The 12,320-nt window shown below is 40.7% G+C and overlaps 1 protein-coding gene across 1 annotated transcript in view; it reads left to right on the top strand.

The window, feature by feature from the left end:
* nek10 (NIMA-related kinase 10) overlaps positions 1 to 12,320 on the top strand; it is a 265,380-nt gene that overhangs the window by 32,372 nt on the left and 220,688 nt on the right. The window contains exons 3-4 of the mRNA XM_080206316.1: positions 7,133 to 7,193; positions 9,500 to 9,645. Of these exons, the coding sequence (XP_080062442.1) occupies positions 7,133 to 7,193; positions 9,500 to 9,645 (207 nt within the window). The remainder of the gene's footprint in view (positions 1 to 7,132; positions 7,194 to 9,499; positions 9,646 to 12,320) is intronic.

Below are 12,320 nucleotides of genomic sequence, written 5' to 3' on the forward strand. Positions count from 1 at the left end.
CAGTCTGACTCATAACCAGATACAAATAGCATACACTTCTCAAATTGCACATCACTCACGAATTATAAGTATATTTCACTACTGTACATCTTATGACAGCTCTGACTCCATTCCAAGGCAACTCAGGCAAAACTAGTGGAGAGGGATAGGAGGTGGAAAGCACATGCTTGACTGACAATGGCAGTGACTGCACAGGGACAAGAGATGGGGTTGACTGAAATGTACATGCTTTTGGGGTTGAGATGATTGTACAGAGGAAAGGGCAGGGGTGGTCAGAAACAAATGACTGGGGACAGGTTTTTTTTATTCTTTCATGGGTTGTAGGTGACATAGGTTGGATCAGCATTTATTGCCCATCTCAAATTGTCTTTGAAGGAACATTTAAGAGTCAACCACATTGCTGTGGATCTGGAGTCATATGTAAGCCAGACCAGCCAAGGGCAGCAGATCTCCTTCCCTAAAAAGATATTAATGAACCAGATGCATTTTTATGACAATTGACAATGATTCATGGTCATTATTAGATTTTTAATTCCAGATTTTTATCCAAATTTCATCATCAGCCATGGTGAGATTCAAACCTGGGTCTCCAGAACATTATTCTGCGTCTCTGGATTACTAGTCCAGTGACAATTCCACTACACCAGTGCCTCCTCTTGTGCACTATGCTACAAGACTATGTCTGGCATGCCTGTGTCAGTCCAGGGAGGGGAAGATCTTGTTTGTGCTTTGTTGGTTGTACACAGCATAGTGTGCAGGATGTGATCGGTCTCCCACATGAGTCTTGGGAGTTGGTGGATTGGTATTGGATGGCAGATGGCACATTCACAATTAGGGAAAGTACCTGCAGCCTGAAAATGGGGATCTGGTAACTAAGAAGGATGTCTCATTAGGTCCCTGTGGTTAAGGCCTCAAGATGGAGAAGGGTGAAGTCAACACAGACACGATAACATCCACAGAAAGCAGTTCAGGGAAGGGCAGGGATACCAACAATAATAATAGGTGGGTGAGGTTCAGCTACCTGTGATCCTTCAGCTGCAAGACTGGACGTTAGAATGGAATTTTTGGAACAAGGGCAGCCCAAGGGCTTCACAGTGGCTCCCTAGCTTGGTGATGGATGGCAAAAGTACAATCATGTATCTCAACTATATCTCCACATAAACGAGGAATACAGAATGTAGGCAGCAGGCAATGCTTAATGGCTCGAGCACAACTGAGGAGGAGAAGGGCCTGTTGCTGTCTGGCAAAGAGAAGAGCTTTGCTGTGAGGAACATGGGCCTGTGGATCCTCATGAAGAGATTGAGAAGCAGGAGACCCAGAGGTCTTGGTAAGCGGGGGCCTGCAGGCCTGGGGCTCTAGAGGATACCCGCCAAAATCATCTTGGACAACAGGGTGTAACAGCAGGCTGCTCCCACATCCACTACAGATATTTTGAGATTGTACTTAAATATAGCTGTAGGGTATGGAAACTTGAATTAACGATGGTGGTACAGGTGTTCATTCGTTATATTTTGTGTCCATCCCTCTCCAAGCCTCAGGTGTTCAACAGCTAAATGATGTGATGCAAGATTCCTCATTCATTCAAGAGTCATCCTCATGAAGCCATCTACTTACCTGTGAGGATTTTTCTTTGCTCCTGAATGGGTGCCTAGCAGTGTTTTATGGAATGCTTCTGTAAAGGCAGAGTATGCCACTCAATATGGAATTTGTGTTGAATTGTGGGCATATAGAAATGATTGGCCTTTGAGTTGGTTAATATTGAGAACTATAAAGATACGAATGTGATATTTTGATACGTTGCTTGAGTCCTCAGCAGAATATGTGACAATGTTGTCAATCACTGTTATATCAATATTGACTGGGCCACATTTCTTTCAAGGCATTGCAAGGTGTAGAGTAGGCAGCCTTCAAGGAGACAGAATCATGAGTGTTTGTAAATAATCAAACAGTGGTTCTGCTGAACCCCCTCCCTGTCAGGACAATGTAAACATAACTGGCAGCTTTGGGTGCATGCTGTAGGTTAACAGGTCATTGTGTCCTGATGTCTGAAGCATATTGGAACTCAGTAGCAAATTGAGGTTTCCACATTATTAATCCACAAGAGCTGGATTTAGAGAACTTTTGCTGTTTGAATATTGCTCCCTCTTGAGACAGTGAAGCGCTAACCATTGATGAACGTGTTTCCTAATTGCACTTCTTTATTAAGCTCCTGTTATAATGGAATGGTTGCTTCCCTGTGTGCAATGACATTCCAGCTGCTTGAAGGCTACCATGCCTACTGACTTGTTGATGTTAAAGTTGGAAAGGCTGAACTCTGTGTTCTTAAGGAGGTGCATTACTGGAGTGCTAATCACATTCCAAGGTGATCACACATTCCCAAGGCTACTGTGCCTTTCAAAGATGACCTCATCATTTGGACTGGAAGTAACTTATACTTCTTTTGTGATTATTGTGAGATTGATGACCTGTCCTGATATGTTGAAGGTTTTGTTGTGTATTGAAACCTGGAGAGAACTTTGATTGTGAAAACTTGCCTTCATCTGATTCCTCTTATGACCTTGTAGCTATGAGTCTGTCATGGGCGTATCTGCCACATTGTGCCCGTACAGTAGCATCCTCATGGATTGTCTGAATCCTCGCCGTCTTCAGTTTCATCTCCTTCTAAATCCTCCACCTCCAACGAGAAGCTCTTCATTGTCTTCCTGAGGTGACAACAGCACCCCCCGCCCCGCCCCCAGGACCCAGCCCCAACTCAAAATGTGTACCGAGAACAAGCATGCTAGATCTGCTTTCTGTGATCACAGATGAACAGGACATTCAGAGAGCGAAATTCTTTTCAATTAATGAATGTCACAGGCTGCTGCCAGGAAGCTTTCAAGGTTACATGAGTGTAATTGATGGAACCCAACACTACATCCATGTGGAACTGCATGTAATGATGAGATTTTCTGAAAAGGGCATCTGTCATCTCCCTTATGCATTTGTATGTAGCCCATTGTGAGATTCTGCAAAGATCTCCAATGGAGCCCTAAAAGGATCTGTTGGTAAAAAGTTGAGTACAGTGATAACATTCAAAGCAATCAGCATTGCATTCCCACCAAGTCCATGTGGCATGACATCCTGATGGAGAATGTGGCAAATCTGAGCTACCACATCCCTAGGCAATATTGCCTGCAGACTGATTCTCCACTCCTCCTTGTATCTGATACAAGTGAGCAATCTTAATTCCCATTTCATAGTCTCCCTCCATATAGAAGGCAAAAATGCAGTCTCCAGCCCTCAACTTTCGCTCAGTCTGCACATTGGATACCAAGTTCATTACTTACATTTGAACATATGAATTAGAAGCAAGAGTAGGCCTCTTGAGCCTGCTCCGCCATTCAATAAGATCATGGCTGATCTGATTGTAAGCTGAACTTCACACTCCCACCTGCTCCCTATAACCTTTCACCTCTTTCCTTATTAAGAATCTACCTACCTCTGCCTTAAAAATATTCCAATTCTCTGCTTCCCTTTTGAGGAAGAGTGTTCCAAAGATGAGCACTTGGCACATCACAACATTCAAGGCTATAAACCAAGTGCAGTTAAATGGGATTGGATGGGAGGCCAGGTGTTTCAAATGTTGGTGCAGACCCGATGGGCTGAAAGACCTCTTCTACACTGTATGATTCTATGATCATCTAAGACTCACGATTCTCTGAGTGAAAAGAATTCTCATCTCTGATGTAAATAGATGATCTCCTGTTTATAAACAGTGACCCTCTTGTTCTCCATTTTCCTACTAGTTGAAACATCCTCTCCACATCCACCCTCTCAATAATCCTCAGGATCTTGTACGTTTCAATTTAGTCATCTCTTACTCTTCCGAACTCGAATGGTTAAAAAGTCCAACCTTTCCTCATAAGGCAACTTGCTTATTCCAGTAAACTTTTTCTGAGCTGCATCCAACACATTTACATTCTTCCTTGATTAAGGAGACCAATACAGTACTTAATACTCCAGATATGGTTTCATCAGTGCCCTACGTAACTGAAGGATAAACTCACTACCATTACATTCAATTCTCTACACAATAAACAATAATATTCTATTAAACTTCTTAATTACTTGCTGTACCTGCATGCAAAATAATCTCTCACTATTTTAATAATAGATTTCTTTTTTGTTCTTATTGCCAAAATGGATAGTTTCACATTTTCCCTTATTATACTCCTTTTGCCAGATCTTTTCTCACTTAACCCAGAGGGTGACAGGTAGCTGAGCATTCCTATTAAACATGACTGCACATTCACAATGAGAGTCTTTGGGGATTTTCACAGCAAGTTTATTGCAGTGTTAATGTAACCCTACTTGTGATACTCTCTCCCCAGATCTGCTTTGCAAAGTTACATTCCACAACGAGGTGTGTTACTGTTTCTTTACCTTTGCAGTCACTTTGAGGGCAGTGCGTGATGGTGCAGTTGCCGCAGGCTTGCGTAAGGAATCTGATGGGGAGGATCTTTCTCACCAGCAGCCAATCTAGGTGCTTGCTTGAAAGTCTTAGTGGTGAGCTGTTCTGCCAAATGATTCGGAAGTCTGCTCAGGGAACCATCCATCAGGATCCACCATCTTCTTTCCCCTCAGGGCCTTGAGGACATTACATGCAGACCAAAGCTGTTTTCCTGAACACATTTTTCCATGATGGACAGGTGATACCGAATTTCTAACTACTTGGAGAGTTCCATGGCACTGAGGCCAAATCCATCCTTCACAACACCAGGGATAAGTAGAACCTTAGTACATTGTGACACTTGGTGTTTGCGTACCGAAGATCTATATAAGCTTGAGACAGGGGCAAACAAAGATAGCCATCAGGATGAGGGCGCCATTGGGTACATTTTTTCCTCCCTTTTCTAGAGATTTGTGCTTGGACATGGTCCATCTTGGATCTCCAGATGAGCTTGAAGATAGCTCGAGTGACTTGTGGTGCAGGATCATAGTATGAACCAGAGCTGCTCCATGTACACCAACCCTGAGAGTATCTCTCACCTGATGACCAGGTTTTTGCCTGCAATGAAGGGGAGTATTGCTCTCACATGTGCCCAATTTCTGCTTTACCTTGGCAATACAGTCTCCCAGTTTTTGGGGCAAGCTCCAGTCACTCTAAACCATAATCCCAGCACCTTTAGGAAGTCTGACTTGATGGTGAAGGGGACAAAGGATTAGTCAGTCAAGTTCCCAAAGAACAAGGCCTTGCGCTTGCCATAGTTTACCTTGGCTTCCGAGGCCAAGTTTGACTAGTCACTGGCATTCAAGGGCCCGTGCACCAACATCAGATCTGAGCAGAAGATGTCAATGTCGTCCATGTATAAGGAGACTTTGACCTGAGTCTCCATTTCCTGGAATTGTCATCGCCCCTTATGTCTGGACCCTTCCTGGTGGACTTGGCAAAATATTCTATTCAACATACAAGCAGGACAGAGGAGGGAGGGCAGCCCTGCCGGACACAAGATTTGATCTGAAAGCTTTCTGATTCCCACCCATTGATTGAAACTGTACTCCTGATATTTGTATAGAGCAATCAGATCCAATTGTGCATTCCCTTTCCAAACCCCATATTGGACAGCACATCCATCATGTAAATATGCAATATTCTGTCAAATGGCTTTTCGTGGTCCAGGCTGATGAGGCAGGTGTCCACCCTCCTGTCCTGCTTGGCAATCGTATCACTGAGTAGCACCAAACTATCGGTGATCTTCCCAACAACTTGGAGTTGATATTGCTGGAGATGTCAACACTTACTTTGCATGTAGTTGTTGAAGTCAAAACAAACTTCCACAGGCTGCAGGTGCAGCACATACTGGCATCCCTATCTAACCTTGTTTTATTTACTAATTTATCAGACTCATCAAGCCATTATAGCATATGGAAGGAGGTAATTTTGCCATCTAATTTAAGTTATAGATGGTTTAAATACTTATTTGAAACACAAATGACAACATGTATTGTAGATGTGGAGATGCAACTTTGGACTGGGGTGGGCAAAGTAAGAAGGTGCCTGATGAAGGAGCAGCACTCCGAAAGCTCGTGCTATCAAATAAACTTGCTGGACTTTAACCTGCTGTTGTGAGACTTCTTACTGTAAATAAACATCTCCTTCCCCTCTATAGCAAATTCTCAACTTTCACAATCTATATGCACCCATCCTGTAAAATATATTGATTATTTTTATACACCTTTTTGAGCCATAACCAAGTTACTCTCTGCTCACAGAAATTATCACCTATTCAGGCAATCGTTTACAGCTGAATGACAGTTCACTGCAACCAGCTAGCATTTCTGTTAAGTGTTGACTAATTGCATTGTCTTTTACAGTTTTTCAAGTTCTAAATTAAATGCAAAATGTTGACCCAAGTTTTAATATGGGACTACACAACCAGTATTTAGAGAATTCCCATTCTCACCAACTTCCCAACTTTCATAAAAGCAAAATATTCCACATGCTGGAAATATGAAATCAAAACAGAATACTCAGCAGGTCAAGCAATATCTGAGGAGGGAGAAACATAATTAATGGCCATGATTTTCCACCCATCCCCATGGCTGGGGTTTCCAATGGTGGAGGTGTCTTGCTGTTGACGGGATCTTCCAGTGCCACAGAAGTCAATGGCCATTTGTATTGCTGACTAACTGTGCTGCTGGGGAGCCTGCTGCAAAGGGTTAGCTTCAGCAGGACTGGAAGATCCTACCAGCTGGAAGAGCTGGAAAGTCCCGGCCAATGTTTTCATTAGAACATTTTCTAATGAAAAATCTTGACCGGAAAAGTTGAGTATTTCCAGCATTTTCTGTCTTTATCCCAACATTTACACGCTGTTTACAATGTTCATGTTTATTGTCACCCTTTGCAATTTCAGCAACTGCAGGAAAATATGATTCAAAATGTACACTAAAGGTTAAAATATCTTCCTACATTACAGAGTGACTGCACTTCAAAAGTACTTCATCATAAAATGTGCTTGTTAAATGCAATTTTTTATAGTAACAGAAAAAATAAAAGTGCTATATTTGATATTCGGCATTAATAGAGTAAAAAGGCTTGCTGAATTTTAATTATTAATTACAGTTTCAACTACTACCATTTTTTTCATTTTAGAGAATATTCAGATCTAAAGCGGCTACTCAATCTCTTGAATGTACCTGCAAGCAAGCAACAGGTATAATCATCAGTAATATAATAGCAAGTTGGAAATAGGAATGCTGTACATCATATATTAAATGTATTTTACTTTGAATGAGAGAATATTTCTCACCAGGACAGAGAGAATGAAAAAACAAAGCATGAATCTTCTGGTAACGCATTATTAGCAAGATGCTAATAGCATTGTTTTGTACATCATTTTGTTTAACTATTCTACACTTCATTAGTATACAACTCTTCAAAATTGGATTAGAGGATAACTAAAAGTGGATCAGTGTGTTTACTGAATAGTATAATATTTTTAATTCTGAAATACTCTTAAAGGACAGCCTTTCCTGTCAAAGTGTCGTGTATCCAAACAGATACAATAATTTATAGCCATAAAGCATTTTGAGACATCATTAATTGTTTATTACTTTCATTCAGTAACATCAGTGCCTATTCTGTTTACAATTTAACCACCTATTGTCTCTATATGAATACATTTAGCTTTAAAACCCCAAATCTGACTCTTTTCCAAATCCTTTCTGTGGAAAATAGTGAAAGTATACCAAAATGTGTGAAACACAATACATGTTTTTAGGATGTCTCTTCCCCCTCATTGGTTGGACTCAGTGGCAAAAGACTTAAATACAGTGGGTTTGGAAAAAGAGGGAGTGACTGACAGGAGGAGATGGATAAGGGTGATCAACCAACATTATGGCAATCCTGAGTGAAATGGGAGGAACTGAAAGGTGAAGCCAAATGATCCTATAAGTAATGATCAGATCAAGGCTCAGCAGTCTTGCCACAACCAGTCATGAATGGTGGTATGACAATTAAACACTTAAGGAGAGGAGTAAGCTTCACAACATCCTCTTTGTGAATAATGTCAGAGTCTAGTACACTAGTTTAAAAGACAAGGCTGAGACTTTTACAACCACTTTCAGTTATAAGTGCTGAGGAGATGTTCTATCTTGACCTCATCCTGAATTTCTTGACATCACAGATGCCAGTCTTCAGCTGATTCAATTCATTCCACATGTTTTCAAGTAATGTCTGATTGCACCAGTTAGAAGAAAGGGCCCTGACTACATTCTGGCATTAGAACTGGAGATTTGTGCCCCAGAACAGGTGTGTCACCAGCTGACCTGTTCCAGTGCAGCCATAATATTGAATCTACCTTATGATGTGGAAAATTGCCCAGTATATTCTGTCTACAATGTGCAGGACAAATCCAACCTAGTTAATACCTTGCCAATCTACTCTCAATTATGAACTAAGTGTTAGAAGGTGTCATTGATAGTGCTTTCAAGTGAAACCTTACTTGGCATAATCTGCTGACTAATGTGAATGACTGTGTAACAAGAGAGAATCTATCAAGTCCCCATGATACCTAATGGCATTACCATTGTTGAAACCTCACCATCAACAGTTTAGATGTCAACATTAAGGGGAAACTTAATTGATTCAGCAAATAAATACTGTGGCTACAAGAACAAGTCAAAGACTGAGAATTCTGTCATGCATAATTCACCAAAGCCTGTTTATTATCTGCATGGCATGGGATGCAAGATTTCCTGGATGGATGAAGCATCAACAACATTCAAGAAGCTTGACACAACCCAGGACAAAGCAGTCCACTTGATCAGTATTCAATCCACTATCTTAAACATTAACTCCCTCCCCCATCAACACACAGGCAACATTGTGTATCATTTACAAGATGCACTGTATGAACCTGCCAAGGCTGTCTATTAGGCACATGAGAACACACCACCTGTAAATGTTCCTCCAATAGTCACACACCTTTATGACTTGGTAATATTTCACTTTCCTTATTTGTCAAGGAGTTAAAATCCTAGAACACCCTCTTGGTTTCCCAAACAAGGACTGCAGTAGTTCAAAATGGTGAGCAAGCACCTTTTCAAGGGCAGTGAAGAATGATTGCTGGCCTTGCCAGTGATGCCTACATTGCATGAATGAATTTAAAGAATTGGTAACCTACTCCCAGGCTTGCCATTTTGTTGCATTACTGGATGTTAGGAGAAGGGTAAATGATCCAGAATTACATGCCTTCAGCAAAGTTGACTAATAGATTGTTGGTGAAACCTTGGTACTCAGAATGTTTATAATTTTGAAACTGATTGATTTTGTAGCATTTAAGTTATCATTTTATAAATTCTGGGAATTATAGTTGACCTGATAGTATAAATTGTCAGTGTATGTCTTTTTTCTCTAAATCTAGGAATTAATGTTTGGTGGTGACAAAAATTGAATACAAGTCTCTACTTATATGATATAAAATAACAGATCTATATTGTTTCATTTGTGTTTGTTTAGTTGCCGGCCCTCAATTTTGACAAAGGACGTGGAATTATATCTAAATCACATCAGCAATATTTTGTTCAAGGGAAACAAAATGACGGAATCCGATATGGAGAACAGCAGCAACAGTCAACTGAGGCTGTGGAACTTGAAACTTTTAGGTATTGAACCTAAGAAATAAGAGGAAGCCATTTAGTTGGTTCCACTATTCAATATGAACATGGTAGATTTTTTATCTTACCCTCACTTTTGGAAATTATTACCATAACCCCGATTCCGAGTATCAAAAAAAACCAGTTGCACCAGAATTCTACCACTCTGCGTGTGTGCCCGCCACCACGGAATTGTAGCGGTGAAGGGCGGACAATGGAAACGTCCATTGACCTCGGGCACGATTTCCAGGCCTCACTTGAGTGAGGCCGTAAAATCCTGCCCGAGATCTCTGTTATATGCCTCAGGAGTAGAAAATTCCTGAGACTCACAACACACTGAATGAAGAAATTTCTCTTTTATCTCAGTCCTAAAAGGCCATACCTCTATTATAAGACTCTGTTCTCAAGTCCTGGGCTGCCTAGCAAGGGGAAATATCCGTTATTGTTTGGGATATTCAGTCACCATGCAGTCTAGAGAGAGTAAAGTCAAGCTGGTTTATTCAAGTATGCAGGCAAAGGAGAATCTTTCTTTCTGAATCAATGGTTACAGTACTCATAGTTACATTGCTCTCCACCCACCTTTAAAGGAAAATGTACTTCCCAAGATAGAGTTTCTGTGGCCGTATTGTTCCAGATAACCTAATTACTTTGACCCAATAAATGATCATATGGCGATTTCAAATTTAATGCTTGCACTATTTCAGTCCCATGCCTGTACCACTGGCCCAGGGAGCCAACCTAGGAATGCTCAGCCAGTGAAGTCACCCAGGGATTCTGCTGGATCCTCATGAACGTTGCATCTAAAATAGTCTAGTCTCTTGTGATTGATCTTGTATGGTTGAATCTGGGCTCTTAATTTCTCAATTATTAGATTTTCCTGTATACACCAGAGAGTGTTATCAGAATGGTTGGGACTGGGGCAGAATTCCATTTGATATTGTTATCAATTGCATGGCATGCATAATCATTGCCTTTTGATATCAACAAGTGCTGATGATCAAAATGGTTGCCTCAGCCATCAGCTGTAGTTTGTTGTGGTGCTGCCCCTGGCCAAGTCCTCTAATCTTTTAGCCACTTTAGTGACCAGATACATCATATTTCTTCCATTGCTGGTTACTTGTTGACTACAGGTTACAAAGTCCTTGATGATTATTATGGTTTCTTGATTGTCTCCTACACAGCCTTCTCAAATGTGTATCTTTGCACAGCTTATTATCCTGCCAAGCACTGAAGGCCATTTTCATTAGGGGTCTGCCTGCCAGGGAAAATTTCCCAGAATGACCTGAAACTCAGAGGCAGAATGTATTTTTGTTCAGGCAACTCAATTCCTGTAGAGATAGTTATTTCGATTGATTAGAAAGCACCACAAAGTTGAGGATGACTGGACTGCTTGAAAGGCCTTCTTCAGAGGTCCCACCAAGATTTTTACAGTGAAGTTATTGCCTAGTGGCCTTAGGGTATTGTGGGTGCACACAACACAATATTGTGATTCCACGCAAGACACATCCATAGAAATAACCAAATACCAACGCTTTCATTTGTTATGTACCCATGTGAGCCCAATTCATATATCGATTCGCCCTGTATCACTCCTAGGGACTTAACCTGATTTAATGGTATCATTTGTTCCCCCCACCACACCCTCTCCTTCCTACACTGACTTTGCAACCAGTAATTCTCTGGATTCTGGTGACAGGTTGATCAGACTTGAGCTGCCAGTTTTGGTGTATGCATCTTTTAATGTTGGGATTGTCTGGCTCAAGTTATAAGTAGCCTCTTTCCAATATTGTTTAAATTCCCTCTTTGGCCTGTTCTTATTCCAAGTTCTATTTTCAATCCTTTAGTATTTCCCTTACCTGCATCCATCTTGTAGATATTGTTTGTTATTTTTGTTAGGGGGCTTAGACCTCACACTCCATATATTCATAAAATTATAGTTAAATAAATGGTTAATGCTTGAAATATCATAAACTGGACAAAGGCTTTAAAATCTCTGAAGCGATACCTGACTGTGAATTTCAAACAAAAGGAACTTTCTGGCAGTCGAGAAGCTGACACCTGGTTATCTACAGAGATATGTTAATGACTGTGTGGGCTGCAGAGACCAAAAACCTAAACGAAAACAACAGAAATATGTGTTTTTTGTGAAAGAAAGAAAGCAAAGGAATAATTTAAAGTACGAGTTTCAGTTCTTTCTATTTTAACTCTTATCTTGTCAAAATGCCTTTTCAGACAACTGAGTAAAAACTCCAAGACTTTTCAATACTTTTAAATCTACTAACTTCAATAACAGCCTTGCATAGCATAGATGAGACAAAGGAAGTTTGCAAGATCTCACTTATAGAACAAAGCAACAGAGCTTTCAGTTACAGCCTCACTGCCCATAAGTGCCATTGCTCAGTAACCCCCGAGAGGAATCCCAAATTGTTCAATAATGTTCCTCCAAGGTTTCTAAAAAAAACAATGTTAGGATCTATTAACCCAGGTTTCACTCTTGTCCAGAATTAACATTAGCTGAGATTGTAGCAGCAGCCATCTGTTTAAACTCTGAGGGTAGGCCATCAGATTCAGGAGATTTGGTGACTTTCAGTCCCATTAATTTCTCGAGTACTATTTATTTACTAACCTTAATTTGTTAAAATCCTGTTTCTCAGCAGTTCCTTCGTTCCTCTCTATTTTGAGAT

The sequence above is a fragment of the Carcharhinus amblyrhynchos genome, chromosome 2, assembly GCF_965287045.1.
Source record: "Carcharhinus amblyrhynchos chromosome 2, sCarAmb.v2.hapA, whole genome shotgun sequence".
Classification (NCBI taxonomy): Eukaryota; Metazoa; Chordata; class Chondrichthyes; order Carcharhiniformes; family Carcharhinidae; genus Carcharhinus; species Carcharhinus amblyrhynchos.